Here is a 21,742-nt window from a genome sequence, read left to right on the forward strand (position 1 = left end):
ATTTTTTTGGGAATTCTATATTTCATATTGGGCGTAGCCCACGGTTCCTCCATAATTTCCGTCAGTTCCTCTGACCCTGGAAACTCAATCCTAAGTGTTTTGGGACGTTTAAGCACAGGTGCTTTAGTTTTAAATTATTGGCTCAGCTGAATCCTCTCGAGACAGAATAGCTTTCATTGCTCCAATTAATTCAGCTATATCTTCTGAGCTGAAACCCTCCATTTGTTCTTCATATGGTGAAGTAGAGTATATGGAGTCATCATCTGTTGTATCATCCTGTGTAGCCTGTGAATTTGATGATATATTTACCCTTGGTTTATCAGCTTGTTGAAGCTGTTGGGGCTATACCATAGGATGAGAGCTGCATGTATGGGTTAATAGAGTACCCTATTCCTGAGGTTGAATCTGCAGGGACCGACCTGTCAGCTATACTAGATAAGGTTTGTGCAAACATGGCCCAAGGTGGATCTACTTGTTGTTGAACAGGGATCTGCCTTGCAATATGCTGAAACGCAAAACAATTTGCACATAACCCATCGTTTGCCAAAGTTTGCGTTAATAACCCCACTTTGCAGGATAAACATGTTTTGAGTGTTGGTGTTACTGTTAATGTAACCTCGTCACCTTTGCCGCTCTTAGACATGATAAACAATCAGCTTTTCCACAGTATACTACACAATCTGTGACTGAAAACACTTTATATGCATAAAAGTGATATCAATCTGACCCCAACCCAAGCACTAGCATTTAGGTTCAGAAGAAAACACTGACAAACATATATAAAGTCAGCAATCACACTAGCAGTCAGTCACATCTTATATATTACTCATATGAGCATAATATCAACAACGAACTTATTTCAAGTATGTAGGAGTACATTTACTGAATTCTGTTCTATACAGTTATTTTAATGTATTCAGACGCAATCACAGAGAAAATAGGATTTTAATACCTACCGGTAAATACTTTTCGCTTAGTCCGTAGAGGATGCTGGTGATGTTTCAAGAACCATGGGGTATAGACGGAATCCGCAGGAGACATGGGCACACTATAAGACTTTGAATGGGTGTGAACTGGCTCCTCCCTCTATGCCCCTCCTCTAGACTCCAGTTATAGGAACTGTGCCCAGGGAGACGGACATTTAGAGGAAAAGGATTTATTTAATTATTTTAAACTAAGGTGAGATACATACCAGCTCACACCTCCAACACGCCGTACAACATGGCATTCAACAAACAACGCATGCAACGACATGACCAACAACAGTCACAGATTGACTGAACTCAACGCAACATGAACGTAACTATAACCAAACTGCAGATACAGCCCGCACTGGGACGGGCGCCCAGCATCCTCTACGGAGTAAGAGAAAAGGATTTACCGGTAGGTATTAAAATCCTATTTTCTCATACGTCCTAGAGGATGCTGGGGATGCTTCAAGAACCATGGGGTTTATACCAAAGCTCTAGAACGGGTGGGAGAGTGTGGATGACTCTGCATTGACCAAACAAGAGGTCCTCCTCAGCCAGGGTATCAAACTTGTAAAACCTCGCAAAGGTGTTTGAACCCGACCAAGTAGCAGCTCGGCAAAGTTGTAACGCCGAGACTCCCCGGGCAGCCTTCCAGGATGAGCCCACCCTTCCAGGTAGAATGGGCTTTTACCGATTTCGGTAACGGCAATCCTGCCGTAGAACGAGCCTGCTGAATCGTATTACAAATCCAGCGCGCAATAGTCTGCTTAGAAGCAGGAGCCCCAATCTTGTTGGGAGCCCACAGGACAAACAGAGCCTCTGTTTTCCTAATCTGAGCCGTTCTGGCGACATAGATCCTCGAAGCTCTGACCACATCGAGAAACTTTGAATCAGCCAAGGTATCAGTAGCCACTGGCACCACAATAGGCTGGTTCACATGAAATGATGAAACCACTTTCGGTAGAAATTGCTGACGAGTTCTCAACTCCACTCTATCAGCATGGAAAATTAAATAGGGGCTTTTGTGAGACAAAGCCGCCAACTCAGACACTCGCCTTGCGGACGCCAAGGCCAACAACATGACTACTTTCCAAGTAAGGAATTTTAACTCAACCTTGTGCAAAGGTTCAAACCAATGCGATTGCAGGAACTGCAACACCACATTAAGATCCTATGGTGCCACAGGAGGCACAAATGGAGGTTGGATGTGTAGCACGCTTTTCACGAAGGTCTGAACTTCTGGAAGGGAGGCCAATTCTTTCTTAAAAAAGATCGACAAGGTGGAAATCTGTACTTTAATAGAGCCTAACTTTAGGCCCGCATCCACACCTGCTTGTAGAAAATGGAGCAAACGCCCCAGGTGAAATTCTTCCGTAGGAGCCTTCTTGGATTCACACCAAGACACATATTTTCTCCAAATACGGTGGTAATGCTTTGCCGTTACTTCTTTTCTAGCCTGAAGAAGTGTGGGAATGACTTCACTGGGAATACTCTTTCGGGCTAGGATTTGGCGTTCAACCGCCACGCCGTCAAATGCAGCCGCGGTAAGTCCTGATACACGCACGGCCCCTGTTGTAACAGGTCCTCCCGAATGCGAAGAGGCCAGGGATCTTCTATGAGCAACTCCTGAAGATCTGGATACCAGGCCCTTTTTGGCCAATCCGGAACAATGAGGATCACCTGAACCCTTGTTCTTCTTATAATTTTTATCACCTTTGGAATGAGTGGAAGTGGAGGGAACACATATACCGACGGAAACACCCACAGTGTCACTAGGGTGTCCACCGCTATCGCTTGAGGGTCCCTTGACCTGGAACAAAATCTCAGAAGTTTCTTGTTGAGGCGGGACGCCATCATGTCTACTTGAGGAACTCCCTAACGACTTGTCACTTCTGCAATGACCTCTTGATATAGACCCCACTCTCCTGGAGATCGTGTCTGCTAAGGAAGTCTGCTTCCCAGTTGTCCACTCCTGGAATGAAGACTGCTGACGGAGCGCTGGCATGTCTTTCCACCCAGCGAAGAATCTTCGTGGTCTCGCCCATCGCCGCTCTGCTCCTTGTTCCGCCTTGGCGGTTCATGTACGCCACCGCTGTCACATTGTCTGACAATCAAGACAGGCAGACCTCGAAGAAGATGTTCTGCTTGTAGTATGCCGTTGTGTATTTCCAGAGCTTTTTCCACTGGAAGAAAAACTCTCTGCAATTCTGTATCCAGAATCATACCCAGGAATGACAGCCGTGTCGTTGGATCCAACTGATTTTGGCAAATTTAGGAGCCAACCATATTGTTGCAGAATCGTCAGTGAAAGGGCAACATTCTTCAGCAATTGCTCCTTGGACCTCGCCTTTATGAGGAGATTGTCCAAGTATGGGATAATTGTGATTCCCTGCTTGCGCAAGAGAACCATCATTTCCGCCATTACTTTGGTGAAAATCCTCGGAGCCGTGGACAGACCAAAAGGCAACGTCTGAAATTGGTAATGACAATCCTGCACAGCAAATCTCAGGTAAGCCTGATGTGGAGGATATATTGGGACATGCAAGTAGGCATCTTTTATGTCGACCGACACCATAAAATCCCCCTCCTCCAGACTGGAGATCACTGCTCGGAGAGATTCCATCTTGAATTTGAATTTGTTTAGAAAGAAATTGAGGGATTTTAGGTTCAGAATCGGTCTGACTGAGCCATCCGGCTTCGGGACCACGAACAGGCTCGAATAAAAGCCTTCCCCCTGTTGTGATGGGGGCACTGTGACAATGACTTGATTTTGACACAACTTTAGTATCGCAGCGCATACTACCTCCCTTTCCGGAAGAGAAGCTGGCAAGGCCGATTTGAAAAATCGGTGAGGGGGCACGTCTTGAAACTCTAACCTGTATCCTTTCTACTATCCAAGGATCCAGGTCCAAGTGCACCCAGACCTGACTGAAGAGTTGGAGACATGCCCCCACCGGTGTGGACTCCCACAGAGGAGCCCCAGCGTCATGCAGTGGATTTGGTAGAGGACTTCTGCTCTTGGGAACTTGCCACAGCCTGTGACCTTTTTCCCCGTCCTCTCCCCCACGCAGCAAGGAAGGAGGACCCACGTCCTTTTTTTAATTTATTGGGACGAAAGGACTGCATCTGATAGTGAGGCGATTTCTTCTGCTGTGCAGGAACATAAGGTAAAAATGAAGACTTACCCGCGGTAGCCGTAGACACCAGGTCAGTGAGGCCGTCACCAAACAAGACCCTACCGTTAAACGGTAGAGACTCCATCGCCTTCTTAGAGTCAGCATCAGCATTCCATTGATAAATCCACAATGCTCTCCTTGCTGAGACTACCATGACATTGGCCCTTGATCCCAAAAGGCCATGATGTGACCCAGAGTCAAAAGCACACTATTCCTGTCTAGGGTATCTACCTCAGATGACAAGTTATCTGCCCACTTTTTAATAGTGCTACTCACCCATGCCGAAGCAACGGCAGGCCTGAGTAGCGACCCTGTAGTGACATAAATTGATTTTTGTGTATTTTCCTGCTTACGATCCGCAGGATCCTTTAGGGCTGCCGTGTCAGGGGACGGAAGCGTCACCTTTTTGGATAGACGCGATAAAGCTCTGTCTACCGTGGGGATTGACTCTCACCTTTCCCTGTCTCCAGAGGGGAACGGATATGCCACTGGAATTCTTTTGGGAACCTGTATCTTCTTATCAGGATTTTCCAAAGCCTTTTCAAAAAGTGCGTTCAGTTCATGAGAGGGAGGAAACGTTACCTCAGGTTTCTTTCCTTTAAACATACAGACCCTCGTATCAGGAACAGCAGGGTCCTCCGTGATATGTAAAACATCTTTTATCGCCACAATCATGTACCGAATACTCTTAGCCAGTTATGGATGTAATCTGGCATCACTATAGTCGACACTGGAATCAGAGTCCGTGTGTCACGAAACGGTCTCTTACCTCTGCGGGTTCTGGGGTTCGTCCGTTGCCAGTACGGTTGCTCGCGGTGCTGTGCGGCCGTGTGGGGACGCGGCGTGATCAGTGGCACAGGTAATGCAGAGTCTGAGAACTGGGAGTGCGGGGACCAAATGGCCTAAGGCACTGCGGTGTGTCTGCTGTATAGGAGGTGGCCATGTTGGAGACCAAATAAGTAATACAGAGCACTTGTGAAAACACCTGTGGGAAGGTGTAAGCCAATCCCGTGCTTGTGCTGCCTTTAAGTAGGCTGGGATTACGTTACTCTGGGCCAGTGCTTTGTTGTATCAACGCTGTGCTCTACCTCTGAGCTCTCTCCGTGCATTCCCGTGTGATTCCCGTGGTCCAGATATCGCCTCCGTTCCCAGAGGTCCGTCTGCAGCCTTCACTGCTAAAAGATCCACCGGCTCTCCGCTGTGCTGTCAGTTAATTGCTCACCTACTGGAAACAGTTGGATTCCCAGAGTCTTGCATGAGGTTACCTTGTCTGCCTGCTTTCAACCATACAAAGTTTGGAGGATTCCACTACCCGCAGCTGTTTGTTTGTTCTACTCTGCATTTAACCCGTTCATCACCTTTGTCATCTGCTACAGTTTCACAGTGATCTCCGGAACCCGCAAGTAACCCAATTCAGTACTTTTATTTTCTATGTTGCCATTATAAGGATAATTCTTCACAGCCTCTCAGTTAACTCTCAAAACTTCATTGCAAATCCTTACAGTTATTTCTTCATGTCTGCATTACCCAGTTAAACACATTCTACAGTTCAGCCTCCCTGCTTTCTTCATACCCCAGCACCTACACCTGTGGTTGGTCCAGGGTTAACAGATTCACAAAAACACCCGGACCTGACAGTAAGCACTGGCCACATGGATCCGTCAAGTGACCAATTCGCAGGAGGCGGTGCTACGACAGATATCCTTTCCCGTCTGGAAAATCAGGAGTCTATACAGACACAAATAGTTCAGTTTATGCAAACTATGGCAGATCGTTTGGAGATTGTTCATACGGCTATTAAAACATCTCAAGTCCAGATTCCAACTCCGGTTGTCCCAGTTACCACTACGGCTTCTCCTGTGATGCTGCCTACGTCTCGCTTGCAGTTACCCTCTCCGAGTAAGTTTGACGGAACTCCAAAACTTTGCAGAGGATTCCTGAATCAATGCGAGATCCAGTTCGAACTGTTGTCCGCCAGTTTCCCATCAGCTCGTTCTAAGGTTGCATATATTATTGCTCTCCTCTCCGGTCAGGCTCTGAAGTGGGCATCACCATTATGGGAAAGAGGAGATCCTATCCTCTCTAATTACAAGGAGTTCGTATCATCCTTCCGGAGAATCTTTGACGAACCAGGCAGAACCACCTCAGCATCTTTGGAGATTCTCCGTCTACGTCAAGGTTTACGTCCTATCAGTCAATATATTATTCAGTTTCGCACGTTGTCTTCAGAGTTAAACTGGAATGAGGAGGCCCTGATCGCCGCGTTTTGGAATGGACTTTCAGAGAGAATCAAGGATGATTTAACCATCCGGGATGTGCCAACTAAACTGGATGAATTGATTTCTCTCTGTAACAAACTTGACCTACGCTACAGAGAGTGATGTTTAGAGAAATCCAGGGCAGAGCGATCCAGTCCACGTTATCATCCTAGGCCTCGACAAGATTCTTCATCACAGTCTCCGGTAACGACAGAAGAACCTATGCAGATTGGGTGCTCTCGCCTCACAGAGGAGGAACGACTTCGTCGTCGACAGGGTAACCTCTGCATGTACTGCGGGTCCTCCGAACATTTAGTTAAATTCTGCAAACTCCGGCCGGGAAACTCTCGCTCCTAGCTTATTCAAGGGAGGTTAAGCTAGGAGTTACTTTAGAATCACGTTCTGGGAAAGAGCCGACCTTGTCTATTCAATTAGAAGTTCCAAGTTCTACAGTGAAAGTTTCAGCCCTCCTAGATTCCGGGGCAGCCAAGAACTTCATCTCCTCAGCCTTTGTCTTACGGTCCAAAGTTCAAACCATGCCTCTGGAAGCAGCAGTTGCTGTTACAGCAGTGGATGGAAGTCGAATTCCAGATGGTATAATTACTCATCGAACCGTATGTCTCAAGATGAAAGTTGGTGTGCTCCATTCCGAATACATCTCCTTCTACGTGATTCCCAAAGCCTCTCATGATGTGATACTTGGTTTACCTTGGCTACAGAAACATAATCCACAATTTAATTGGCAAACCATGGAAGTCCTTTCGTGGGGTAAATCTTGTACCAAGGACTGTTTAGCCTCAATTGTACCTCTCCGGTCAATTAGCCTTCCCGACCTACTGTTAGGGTCTCCTGCCCTGTGCTGCCACGTCGTCATGGCAACCGGGAGACAAGTGCTAGCGGAGTAACCTGAGCGCAGCTGATACTCCGGTTCGGGTCTTTTGCTGTGCAGTGGTTACAGGCTCTGTGCACGGCAGGGGATCCGGTGCTGGTTTTTGTGCTCACAGTCTGTGAGGTCTGAGTGGGGCGTGGACAGCACCTGCTTTATAAACCCTCTTCTCAGGTTAAGCAGATGCTGCTGAATCTTTGTTGGTTAGTCAGTTCCTGAAAGTTAGCCAGTACTGTGTAGCTTTGTATTTGTTGTTGCTTACTGCAAATAGGCCTGGGGATTTGGTACTACACTCTGCCAATCCAGACCTAGCAGTAAGACTGGAGTCAGTCGTTTAACTTGCTGGGGTTCTTTTGCTACTCTGTGAATTTAGCAAGTTTGCGGCTGTATTCTCAGACTTGCCTGCCAAAATCCTTTCTCACTGTGCAAGGTGTTCAGGTGTCAGTTTAGTGGCAGTAAACTGAACCTGTGCACTGCAAGTGAGGATTAGGATTGTGGAGACTCTCCTTGTGTCTATTATTCCATCTCTGACCAAGGAGTTTACTGCCACACCCGTTGGTAACCCTTTAGGGTTTTGCTGTTGCCCTTAGCAACAGCATTTCGGGTTCTCTACGTATTAAAACACAACATCTTGCTTTTTCCATCTGAGCATTCCTAATACTAGGGAGATACCCAGTTTCTTAGCCTCTGGGCTTCTCTGTTCACTTGGTGTTTATTTTGTTACCCTATCACCTTCTGTGTACGTAATGTCATATTCCCCAGTCTGTCTGTGAGTTCATTTGTTTTGCATCCCTCTCCGTTCAGACACCAGTACATTCCTGCAGGCACTGGTGTGCATAACAGTTCAGACACCAGTACATTCCAGCAGGCACTGGTGTGCATAACACCTACCTCCGGTGTATCAATCCTTTGCGGATGTTTTCCGTAAACAAGCAGCAGACTCTCTGCCCCCTCATCGCGAATGGGACTGCCCAATCGTCTTGGTTCCGGGCAAAACCCCTCCTAGGGGACGAATTTATCCGCTATCCATCCCAGAGACGCAAGCTATGTCTGATTATATACCAGAAAATCTAACCAAAGGATTTATCAGACCATCTTCTTCACCTGCAGGAGCCGGATTCTTCTTCGTTAAGAAGAAGGACGGTGGGTTACGACCATGCATAGATTACCGTGGACTCAATGAGATCACTGTGAAAAACAAGTACCCATTACCCTTAATTCCAGAATTATTTGACCGGGTAAAGGGAGCTACTGTGTTTACAAAATTGGATCTCCGAGGGGCCTACAATTTAATCCGCATCCGGGCAGGGGACGAGTGGAAGACTGCTTTTAATACCCGGGATGGGCATTACGAATACCTTGTAATGCCTTTTGGTCTCTGTAATGCACCTGCAGTTTTCCAAAGCTATGTGAATGAACTTTTTCGTGATCTTCTCTACAAGTGTCTAGTAGTGTACCTGGATGATATCCTAATATTCTCTAAGGATCTAAAGTCTCACCGTCACCAAGTTAAAGAGGTACTGACACGTCTGAGGAAAAATCAACTTTATTGTAAGTTAGAGAAGTGCACTTTTGAAGTATCTTCCATACCGTTCCTTGGTTACATAATTTCTGGATCAGAGCTATGTATGGATCCCGGTAAGGTACAAGCTATCCGAGATTGGTCCACTCCTACAACTCTCAAGGGGATTCAGCGATTTCATGACTTTGCTAATTTCTATAGGAGATTCATTAAGAATTATTCTACGTTAGCTGCTCCCATCACAGCCCTAACTCGCAAGGGAGCAAATCCCACGAACTGGTCTTCTGAAGCAATCAAAGCCTTCTCTGATTTAAAGCAAGCCTTTGTGTCAGTCCCCATTCTTCGACAGCCTGATTTGAATCGTCCCTTTCTACTAGAGGTGGATGCATCTACAGAAGCAGTAGGAGCTGTGTTGTCACAAGTCTTTGAAGATAAAAAAGTCCATCCCTGCGGATATTTCTCCCGTAAATTCCTCCCGGCCGAACGTAATTATGCAATCGGTGAGCAAGAATTACTTGCCATCAAGTTGGCATTTGAGGAGTGGAGATACCTTCTAGAAGGAGCAAAACATCGCATTACAGTATATACTGATCATAAGAATTCTATATCTGCAGTCAGCTCAGTGCTTGAATCCACGACAAGCTCGATGGGCGCTTTTCTTCACACGATTTAATTTCAAGCTCACCTATCGTCCAGGGTCTCAGAACAAAAAGGCAGATGCCCTTTCTCGGTCCTTTGCTTCTTCTGAATTAAATGATGCTACCACGAATCAAGCCATTGTGAATCCTACGTCCTTTTTAATGACTCGAACCTCTCCAGTTCCTCCGCCTGGCAAAACCTTTGTCGCCACAAATCTTCAAAAATGGCTGCTTACCTGGGCTCAATCCTCTTCCTTCATGGGTCATCCTGGGGTTCTAAAGACTCTCAAATTTATTCAACAGTCCTATTGGTGGCCACGTCTCAAAGCCGATGTTCAAGAGTTTATAGCAGCATCTCCTAAATGTGCCCAACATAAGAATCCAAGAAGTTCTCCACCAGGTTTATTACATCCATTATCTATACCCAAACAACCATGGACTCATATCTCAATGGATTTCGTGACCGATCTACCTCCATCAAAAGAGCGAAATACCATTTGGGTGATAGTGGATCGATTTTCGAAAATGGCACATTTCATTCCTTTAACTGGATTACCATCAGCCCCTTTACTAGCCAAGTTGTTCATCTCTGAAATCTTCAAGTTGCATGGCCTTCCTCGAGAGATCATCTCTGATCGGGGAACACAGTTTGTGGCCAAGTTTTGGAGGTCGCTTTGTTCATCTTTAAATGTCAAGTTGAATTTTTCTTCTGCATATCATCCTCAGACAGATGGACAAACTAAGAGAGTAAACCAAGACCTTGAAACATTTCTCCGGCTATATATATCGTCCTCACAGGATGACTGGGTTGACTACCTTCCATTGGCAGAATTTGCTCATAATAATCTCTTCCATTCGTCTTCAGAATCTACACCCTTTTATATTAACTTCGGCTTTCATCCTCGTGTGCCAGAATTCCATCCGTTGCCAGCCCTAGAGGTTCCAGCAGCAGATCAAGAGCTTCAACGTCTATCTAGAATCTGGAGTTGTGTGCGTAAGTCGTTGGTCAAAACTTCCGCACGTTATAAATCTTTTGCAGATAGAAAACGTAAAGCTGTACCGAATTACAAGGTGGGAGACCAAGTTTGGATTTCTACTCGCAATCTCAGGTTCAAAGTTCCTTCTAAGAAATTTGTTCCCAAGTTTATTGGTCCATTTCCCATTGTAAAGGTACTCAACCCTGTGTCATACAAAGTCAAGTTGCCACCGTCTTTGATAATTCCTAACGCCTTTCATACATCTTTATTGAAACCTTTGATTCTCAATAAATTCCGTACTACCCAGTCCAAATCTCCTAAAGTTCACTCTTTGCAGGATGAGGAATTTGAAGTTAAAGAGATTGTGGACTCACGTTCCCGATATGGACGTTTACAGTTTTTGGTCAACTGGAAGGGTTACGGTCCGGAGGAGAGATCCTGGGTTTTCTCTGAAGATGTTCATGCTCCAAGACTGGTACAGAGATACTTCTCCAAAAATCCTGATAAGGTTCAAAGGTGTTCGGAGACCACCCTTAGAAGAGGGGGTACTGTCACGAACCGGTCTCTTACCTCTGCGGGTTCTGGGGTTCGTCCGTTGCCAGTACGGTTGCTCGCGGTGCTGTGCGGCCGTGTGGGGACGCGGGGTGATCAGTGGCACAGGTAATGCAGAGTCTGGGAACTGGGAGTGCGGGGACCAAATGGCCTAAGGCACTGCGGTGTGTCTGCTGTATAGGAGGTGGCCATGTTGGAGACCAAATAAGTAATACAGAGCACTTGTGAAAACACCTGTGGGCAGGTGTAAGCCAATCCCGTGCTTGTGCTGCCTTTAAGTAGGCTGGGATTACGTTACTCTGGGCCAGTGCTTTGTTGTATCAACGCTATGCTCTAGCTCTGAGCTCTCTCCGTGCATTCCCGTGTGATTCCCGTGGTCCAGATATCGCCTCCGTTCCCAGAGGTCCGTCTGCAGCCTTCACTGCTAAAAAATCCACCGGCTCTCCGCTGTGCTGTCAGTTATTTGCTCACCTACTGGAAACAGTTGGATTCCCAGAGTCTTGCATGAGGTTACCTTGTCTGCCTGCTTTCAACCATACAAAGTTTGGAGGATTCCACTACCCGCAGCTGTTCGTTTGTTCTACTCTGCATTTAACCCGTTCATCACCTTTGTCATCTGCTACAGTTTCACAGTGATCTCCGGAACCCGCAAGTAACCCAATTCAGTACTTTTATTTTCTATGTTGCCATTATAAGGATAATTCTTCACAGCCTCTCAGTTAACTCTCAAAACTTCATTGCAAATCCTTACAGTTATTTCTTCATGTCTGCATTAACCAGTTAAACACATTCTACAGTTCAGCATCAAAGCTTGTTTATATTTGGACAATTCAACATTTATTCATCAGCTTGTTTATTCATCAGCTTGTTTTGTATACAGTTTCATGAACATTTCTTTTATTTGTCTCTGAGATTTATCCTGCATATTATTTCTGCCATTCCTGCAATACTTCAGTACAATATGATTAACAACTTGTCATTTAACATTCTACTGAATTGTTATTTTCAATAAATATATGAAAAGGAACTTTCTTCGTCCTCCCTGCTTTCTTCATACCCCAGCACCTACACCTGTGGTTGGTCCAGGGTTAACGGATTCACAAAAACACCCGGACCTGACACCGTGTCGGTATCTGTATCTGCTATCTGGGTAAATGCACGTTTCTGTGACCCCGAAGGGGTCTGGGCTTGTGACAAAGCATCCTCCATGGATTTCCTCCATGTCTGGTTCTTAGACTCAGATTTATCAAATCTCTTAGTCAACCTAGTCACATTTGCGTTTAAAACACTCAACATATTCACCCAATCATCCATCGGCGGTGCCGACAGGGCCACTATCACAGTATTTTCTGTCCCCACTCCAGCCTCCTCCTGGGAAGAGCATTCAGCCTCAGACATATTGACACACACGTACCAACACCCACAACCACACTGGGGCTATAGGAGACAGACCCACAACGAAGCCTGTAAGAGAGACACAGAGGGAGTTCTGCCAGCTCACACCCAGTGCCTATCCCTGCACTGAAGCAAGTAAAAAGACTGTCCAGACCTGTTAGCGCTTTCTATATATATAATTTAGCACCAAATCACTGTGCCCCCCCCCCCCGTTTTGCACCCTGTTACTTGTACAGCAGTGTGGAGGTAAGGGCCAGCGTCTCTGCAGCTTCTGTGAAGAGAAAATGGTGCTGGTCAGGGCTGTGTGGGCTAAGCCCCTCCCACTACATGGAGCGCTTCAGTACCGCTTAAATTTATCTTTATATTGGCGGGGGTCCCATAACTAGTGCACTGTTATCACTTATGCCAGTGGTGTTCATGCTGCCCAGGGCGCCCCCCCCTGCGCCCTGCAGTGCAGAGTTATGTATGGGAGCATGGCGTGCTGCGCGGTACCTCAAACGCCGTCTTCTGCCGTCACTGAAGTCTTCTGTTCTTCTCAAACTCACCCGGTTTCTGTCTTCTGGCTCTGTGAGGGGGTGACGGTGCGACTCCGGGAACAAGCAGCTAGGTGTACCAAGTGATCGAACCTTCTAGAGCTAATGGTGTCCAGTAGCCTAAGAAGCAGAGCCCTTGAACTCAGAGAAGTAGGTCTGCTTCTCTCCCCTCAGTCCCACGCTGCAGGGAGCCTGTTGCCAGCAGGTCTCCCTGAAAATAATAAACCTAATAAAAGTATTTTTCTGAGAAACTCTGGAGAGCTCCTCAGTGTGCATCCAGTCTCACTGAGCACAGAATCTAACTGGAGGAGGGGCATAGAGGGAGGAGCCAGTTCACACCCATTCAAAGTCTTATAGTGTACCCATGTCTCCTGCGGATCCCGTCTATACCCAATGGTTCTTAAAGCATCCCCAGCATCCTCTAGGACGTATGAGAAAACCACAGTATTGTACAAAACTCATATGCAATAGGCACTAAACTTAACTATTCATACTAACAACAGTAGATAGAAATTTAGTGCTGTATAACCCTTACTCCTTAGAGTGGGATGCAGGGAGACTCACCCCACTTCCAGGATCGATCAATACGCTTAGCAACCGCTGAGTGGATCCAGACGCTACTAGTGTACACTGCCGCTCCAGTATTTTTAGTGGACAGACGCTCAGTGAATGTTAGTGCATGCAGACGCTCATGTCTACGACCCAGTCTCTTAGCGGTAACCTTAGTGTATATAGACGCAGCGGCCTATGCTGCGACCGAGTCCCCTCGTGGTAGCGTCTGAGACAGAAGTGAGGCAATGAGTTCATGGCGACGCACGGAAACTGGTCATGAACTGGGGGGAGGGGTGACCAGGAGAGCGTCTGACTCCCCACTGCTGACATCAACCCCAGGGATCGCAGCCTCAAACTAATCCTGGCGCCTTATGATCCCTAAAGCCTAGCGCTAGAGGACCCGTGGTGATGGCGCGCCAGCTACTGTTTGATAGTCTCCTCCCAATACAGTGCGGCTGTGTCCGTATTCCCCTTCTAAGTGGAACCGATGCCTTACCTTCTCCCCGTGCTCCGGGGACAGCCTGGTAACGTCTGCTGGACCTGCTAGTAACATCCGACACAGATGCCCGTCGAGACAGCACTTGTACTGTGGGTAAGCGTTGTTGCGACCCGGCGGAGAGTTGTTGGAGCAACTCTTTCCAATATGCGTGCAAGACGCCGTTAGGGAAGATCATTCAGAAAACATAGTAAGACTATAAAAATAAATCAAATAAAGCTTAGGGCTGCCAAACACAGCAGCCCTGTGACCATGGTCTGGCTCCTGCCGCATCAAACAAAAAACAGATTTGACTGAGTCGGTGGGAGGGATTATATGGACAAGCCCGGTGCATTCTGGGAGGCCAGAAAGCTTGTGATTGTTTGGTGCCAATCCACTGTCGCTCCATCATATCCCAATGTTATCCTGTGGATAACCTGTGGACCCTGCCTGAGAAATACTGGCTGCTTTGACATGAAGCCCAACAAGTACTGGGCAGTTTTATTCTTACAGAGTAATTCAAATTTGAGATTGGACACGCTCCTCCTAAATCTGCCCCCTGCACTGCAGCATGGTGTCACCTACTTGCTCTTATTTGCTTCACTCCCACCTCACTATCAGCCCAGTGACAGTCACTTTGGTATATTGGTGAGACCCTAAATCCCACTAACCTGATCCTCCTGTGGGGTCCTGTGATTCTCCTCTGTACAATCCTGGGAATATATAGGACGGGGACATCTCTCTGGGGTATCTCTGTTACTGGGTCCATCTGTAGGAGACACACAGTGACTGAGTACAGTGTATATATGTGATTATCAGATGATGTGTGTATATAGGGGCTCCCATACCTGCTCTCCCCTGTACAATACATGACAGTCTCCTCTTACCCAGTGATGTGAGGGGCCAGTGATTCTCCATCATCACGTCCTTGTACAGACCCCCGTGTTCCTCTATATATTCCCCCTCCTGCATGGAGACATAGACAGTGACATCCTGACACCTTATAGGAACCTGAGACACACAGTGATACAGTCATCACCCAGACACATTCCCTGGTGTTACTGTATAATGTCCCATTCCCAGCAGTCACCTCTCCAGTCATCACCCAGACACATCCCCTGGTGTTACTGTATAATGTCCCATTCCCAGCAGTCACCTCTCCAGTCATCACCCAGACACGTCCCCCTGTGTTACTGTATAATGTCCTATTCCTAGCAGTCACCTCTCCAGTCATCACTCGGACACATCCCCTGGTGTTACTGTATAATGCCCCATTCTCAGCAGTCACCTCTCCAGTCATCACCCAGACACGTCCCCTGGTGTTACTGTATAATGTCCCATTCTCAGCAGTCACCTCTCCAGTCATCACCCAGACACGTCCCCTGGTGTTACTGTACAATGTCCCATTCCCAGCAGTCACTTCCCCAGTCATCACGCAGACACATCCCCTGGTGTTACTGTACAATGACCCATTCCCAGCAGTCACCTCTCCAGTCAGCAGCTGAATAATCTTGTTGGTGAGTTCTAGGATCTTCTGGTCATTGTGTCTCTCATATATCAGTGAGTGAGGTGGAGGCACCGTGATGGGGCTCTGGGTCCTGCTTAGTCCTCCTGACACATGGGATGGCTGCTGGGTGTCTCACACTCACCGGATGTCTTTCTCACTACTGTATAACCCTGTGTATTGGGGAAACAATAATATCATTAAAAATACCCCCAGATATCTTCACCTCACCTGTCATGTCCCTGTATTATTACTATATATAAAAGTGACATCACTGTGATGCTTCCAGATCACCTTACCTCCCCAGTCATGTTGCTGTATTAATATCATAGATATGTGATGTCACTGTGGTGCTCCCAGACCCACTCACCTCCCCAGTCATGTCCCTGTATTATTACTATAGATATAAGTGATGCCACTGTGAAGCTCCTAGATCCCCTCACCTCCCCAGTCATATCTCTGTATTATTACTATATATAAGTGATGTCACTGTGATGCTCCCAGATCCCCTCACCTCTCCAGTCATGTCCCTGTCTTATTACTATAGATATAAGTGATGTCACTGTGAGGCTCCCGGATCCCCCCACCTCCCCAGTCATGTCCCTGTATTATTACTACAGATATAAGTGATGTCACTATGACACTCCCAGAATCCCTCACCTCCCCAGTCATGTCTCTATATTATTACAATAGATATAACTGATGTCACTGTGATGCTCTCATACCCCCTCTCATCCTCAGTCATGTCTCTGTATTATTACTATAGATATAAGTGATGTCACTATGATGCTCCCAGATCCCCTCACCTCTCCAGTCATGTCCCTGTATTATTACTATAGATATGTGATGTCACTGTGACGCTCCCAGACCCCCTCACCTCTCCAGTCATGTCCCTGTATTATTACTATAGATATGTGATGTCACTGTGACACACCCAGATCACCTCACATCCCCAATCATTTCCCTGTATTATTACTATAGATATAAGTGATGTCACTGTGACGCTCCCAGATCCCCTCAGGGATGCGTAACAAAGCCCCATGCAGCCCGTAGCAGGCTCAGTGGTGCTATATAAATAACTGGTAATAAATAAAAAATAGAAGAAAAAAACAGCAGGGGGTGACTTAAAAAGCCATGTTTAGAGTAATTCATGCTTAAAAACAGGGTGTGAGATCCCCTCACCCCCCAGTCATATCTCTGTATTATTACTATATATAAGTGATGTCACTGTGATGCTCCCATACCCCCTCACCTCCCCAGTCATGTCCCTATATTATTACTATAGACATAAGTGATGTCATTGTGATGCTCCCAGACCCCGTCACCTCCTCAGTCATGTCCCTGTATTATTACTATAGATATAAGTGGTCACTGTGATGCTCCCAGATTCCCTCACCGCCCCAATCATGTCCCTGTATTATTACTATAGATATAAGTGGTCACTGTGATGCTCCCAGATTCCCTCACCGCCCCAATCATGTCCCTGTATTATTACTATAGATATAAGTGATGTCACTGTGACACTCCCAGACCCCCTCACCTCCCCAGTCCTGTCCCTGTATTATTACTATAGATATGTGATGTCACTGTGATGCTCCCAGATCCCCTCAGGGATGCGTAACAAAGCCCCATGCAGCCCGTAGCAGGCTCAGTGGTGCTATATAAATAACTGGTAATAAATAAAAAATAGAAGAAAAAAACAGCAGGGGGTGACTTAAAAAGCCATGTTTAGAGTAATTCATGCTTAAAAACAGGGTGTGAGATCACAATTGCTCTAAAAAAAACAACCTATAAGGTCACCTGTGCTCAAGCAAGACAATCCTTAAAACATGGATCATTAGGGGGCAGTTGTTATTAGACACAGCAGTGGTTCATTCCTGTTTGCATTCGGTTCATGTATTTTATGTTATATTTCTGTTTGCACGCCAGGATTTCTCATGTACTTGTTTAGGATACTGTTGTTGGCCGCCTGTGGTGAGCCTGTGTAACTGCAGCCTGTTTCCTATGTGTTCAGCTTCACCTGTCAGGTAATTAGGCAATTATGTGGTGATTCTGTGTACTGCAGTTTGTCTCTTGTATGTGTAGCCTCACCTACCAGTAATTAGGCCATTACCTTGTGCTTGGCTTCCAGCCATCCTGTTTGGGGGTGTGCTTCCTTTATTAACCAGTTTGCCCCGCATCCAGAGCCGGTGATAGCAGAAGATTATTGTACCTGTATGTTCTAGTACCTGGTCCCTGTCAGCAGTTCCTGGTTAGCTTCCTACAAGCCTGTTCCTGATCCTTGTCAGCAGTTCCTGGTTCCAGTCTGAGTTCCTGGTGCCCTGGTCCTGGTTTCTGTTTGGGACGTGTCCAGTCAAGAGTCCAGTTTGGTTTCCAGCTCTGTCGGACAGTCCTTGGAACTCCCCTGTGTCGTACCCTGGTGGTATAGTGAGTCTGCAGCTCTGAGGCCGCATCGTTATTACTTTTCTGTTGTGTTACTTTTGCGGTAGTTTCCGCGCAGTCCTTTGTTGGTTTGCGATGGAGTCGCTTTAGGTGGCTAGGCCGCCAGACTTTGGGTTACTTGTCTGTAACGACGGGGTCGGTTTTGTGTGCTTTCCCACTAGCCTTAGTTTTTGTATTCTGGTAATGGCGGCAGCGCCGTACATACTTGGTTGGGTATTTCTCATTGTGACGGATGCAGCCATGCCAGCGCCACGTCATGTATATTTTGACCAGCCTGGTCCTGCGCTTCAGTAGTGAACGTCAGAATGCCGGACATAATGGTATGTTATCCTTTAAAACACCCGGCTGATATTCGCATCTGAGCTGTATACCCCGTACTACTGTATGCAGCGGACATAACAGGACTGTATGTTGGACAAGAATATGATGTTATACTGAATAATCCAAGACTGTGATTTTGCTAAGTACTAAATGTGTTCCTGCGGTGGGAAATAGTCCCATGTATATATGTTATGCCTATCATGGAATATCTCCCTGAGCCTGATGTGCGTCTGTCACATTAATGTTTATTGTATGGGTGTAAAATTTTGTTGTCCGGTGTGGGCCCAGCCTGGAAGCTATCATGTAGTTATAAACAGGAAGTGCAGAGCTGACCCCTCTCTGTTGCAGCCCCCCTTCACAGGAAACAGCAGTCCGCTGAAGGGCTTGTGACATCACAAACGACTACACAGGGTTAATCGTGACTCATTCCACTATACCAATGTGAACTACCCCCTTATCAGCATAATTACCTGTCCTTTATTCTAACAGGGCTCTTTCTAGACTTAGTGACTCCATAGCCACAGGGGGTCCCCTGGTGACCCTGGACACATTTAAATATTAGGATTGAAAATCCAACCAATCTCAGAGAGAGAATTGTCTCCTAACTCCACAAGCATCAGAGGTTTTAAAAGGTGACGTGGAAAAGGGCTTTTGGTCAGTTGAGTGAAGCTCCTGCCGTTTGAGGAGTTTTGGAACGAGGCTGTTGCCAGGAGTCGAGAAATCCTGTCAGCCCGTTTGTCTGGAGAACTGGCTCTGCGAAGAGGGTCCAGTAACGCAGCCAAGCGTATTGCTCCTATGGCTTAAGTGTGCCAGCAGGAGCTGGGTGACTTATTCAGGTTACCCTTCTCGTAAGAATGGTGGATTCACACAGGCCACGCGGCCGGGATCATGAAGACAGACATCATCGCCCCTTCCAGGAACCAGCACCCACCAGGAGTCGCCAAACGCAAGTATTCCCTGAGGTGGCTAGTGACTGTGTAGGGGCAGGAGTTGTTGCTTTTGTGTGGCTCTTTCTCTGATATAATCTTAACTGTAATTGTTATTAATGCGACCTGTAAATAATGTATTAAGTGTGGTTACGGTTTTTCCTGTATAATTAGTGTATATGAAAATAAAGGTGCATTTTGTACCTTGCTATTGTGTCCTTACTGTGTGATCTCAGAACTCGGTAATGACCCCCTGGGGCGCCGTGCAGAGATGTAAACGCTGCCTTTCTCAAGGCGGAGATGGGCGATAGGCGAGAATAACGCACATAAACCTGCGGTCCTCACACTTCTTTTGTAGTCTCCTTAGCTGAAGCTAGTTTTCCCCTTACTCACTCGCAGTCTCGGGTGGTGCCTTGTCACCTTATAAGACCAGGGGGCATCGAAGTCTGGGCGGACCTCATTCGCCCATTCAAACGCGGCTGCCGTGGGCAGAAGACTAGCACTGCAGCCATCCGACCACTGGGAGGAGTAACGGAGTCAGGGGTTAGAATAGGCACTGCTGCGGTCATTCATTACTGGCCGCAGCTTCAGTCGTGAGTACTGGAACCTCCCAGTTGTCACCCATTCGGCGGAGTTCCAGGTACTCAAGCGCATCCCTATCCTAACCCTCACCCTAGTACCCTAACCATAAACATTAACCCTAATACCCCAACAACCCTAACCCAACAGTCATTCCAAACATCTCCTTACCAAAATCCCTAACCTGAATATCTAAACCCAAACTGCTAAATCAACCCTAATATCCTATCCCTAATACCCTAACAACTAACCCTAATACCCTACACCCCATTCCCTAAACTAACCCTAATACCCAAACCACTAAACCAATCCTAATACTCTAACCCTGAAGGACAGACTGGTTGGGCCATTTGCTTCTTATCTGCCGTCAAATTCTTTGTTTCTATGAAAACTATAATACAAAGAGCAGGATTGTGTATGGGCAGCATAATACCAGAGGAAACAATAACACTGACCCTATACTATAACACTGACCCTGTCCCTATAATGCTGCCCCTATCCCTGTAACACTGACCCTATCTCTATAACATTGTCCCTGTAACACAACACTGACCCTGTCCCTGTAACACTGACCCTGTCCCTAGAACACTGACCCTGTCCCTATAACGCTGGCCCTATCCCTATGACACTGACCCTGTCCCTATAACACTGACCCTGTCCCTACAACACTGACCCTGTCCCTATAACACTGACCCTGTCCCTATAACACTGACCCTATCCCTATAACACTGACCCTGTCCCTATAATGCTGCCTGTAACACTGACCGTACCTCTATAACATTGTCCCTGTAATACAACACTGACCCTATCCCTATAACACTGACCCTATCTCTATAACGGTTCCGGTATGAATGGTCGACCATGTTATGGTCGACAGTCATTAGGTCGACCACTATTGGTCGACATTAACATGGTCGACATGGACACATGGTCGACACATGAAAAGGTCAACATGAGTTTTTTTTTTAGTTTTTTTGGTGTCGTTTTTTGCGTAAAGTGACTGGGAACCCCAATTAGTGCACCGCGTCCCCTTGCATGGCTCGCTTCGCTCGCCATGCTTCGGGCATGGTGCCTTCGCTCCGCTACCGCTTTGCTCGGCACAGATTACCGTTCCAATCGTAGTCCACGTGGATCGTAAAGTATGGAAAAGTTCCCCAAAAGAAAAAAAAGTTAAAAAACGCATGTCGACCTTTCCATGTGTCGACCTTTCATGTGTCGACAATTTTCATGTGTCGACCATGTGTCAATGTCGACCATGTCAACGTCGACCAATAGTGGTCGACCTAATGACTGTCGACCATGTGAACGGATACCCTCTATAACATTGTCCCTGTAATACAACACTGACCCTATCCCTATAACACTGACCCTATCCCTATAACACTGACCCTATGCCTAGAACGCTGACCCTATACTATAACACTGACCCTATCCCTATAACACTGACCCCATCCCTATAACGCCGACCCTATCCCTACAACACTGTCCCTGTAACAAAACACTGACCCTATCCCTGTAACACTGACCCTATCTCTATAACATTGTCCCTGTAATACAACACTGATCCTATGCCTATAACGCTGACCCTATACTATAACACTGACCCTGTCCCTATAATGCTGCCCCTATCCCTGTAACACTGACCCTATCTCTATAACATTGTCCCTGTAATACAACACTGACCCTATCCCTATAACACTGACCCTATGCCTATAACACTGACCCCATCCCTATAACGCCGACCCTATCCCTACAACACTGTTCCTGTAACAAAAAACTGACCTTATCCCTGTAACACTGACCCTATGCCTAGAACGCTGACCCTGTCCCTATAACACTGACCCTATCCCTATAACACTGACCCCATCCCTATAACGCCGACCCTATCCCTACAACACTGTCCCTGTAACAAAACACTGTCCCCATCCCTGTAACACTGACCCTATCTCTATAACACTGACCCTATACTATAACACTGACCCTGTCCCTATAATGATGCCCCTATCCCTGTAACACTGACCCTATCTCTATAACA

At 46.7% G+C, this 21,742-nt stretch overlaps 1 protein-coding gene across 1 annotated transcript in view; it reads right to left on the reverse strand.

The window, feature by feature from the left end:
- Positions 1-15,572, reverse strand: part of LOC135054545 (gastrula zinc finger protein XlCGF57.1-like) — a 29,838-nt gene extending 14,266 nt beyond the window's left edge. Inside the window, exons 1-3 of the mRNA XM_063957690.1 lie at positions 15,422-15,572; positions 14,823-14,901; positions 14,607-14,704 (exon numbers count right to left, since the gene is read on the reverse strand). Of these exons, the coding sequence (XP_063813760.1) occupies positions 14,607-14,704; positions 14,823-14,856 (132 nt within the window). The 5' untranslated portion in view covers positions 14,857-14,901; positions 15,422-15,572. The remainder of the gene's footprint in view (positions 1-14,606; positions 14,705-14,822; positions 14,902-15,421) is intronic.
- Between the last annotated feature and the right edge of the window lie 6,170 nt (positions 15,573-21,742).

Source organism: Pseudophryne corroboree, chromosome 3, assembly GCF_028390025.1.
Source record: "Pseudophryne corroboree isolate aPseCor3 chromosome 3, aPseCor3.hap2, whole genome shotgun sequence".
Lineage (NCBI taxonomy): Eukaryota > Metazoa > Chordata > Amphibia > Anura > Myobatrachidae > Pseudophryne > Pseudophryne corroboree.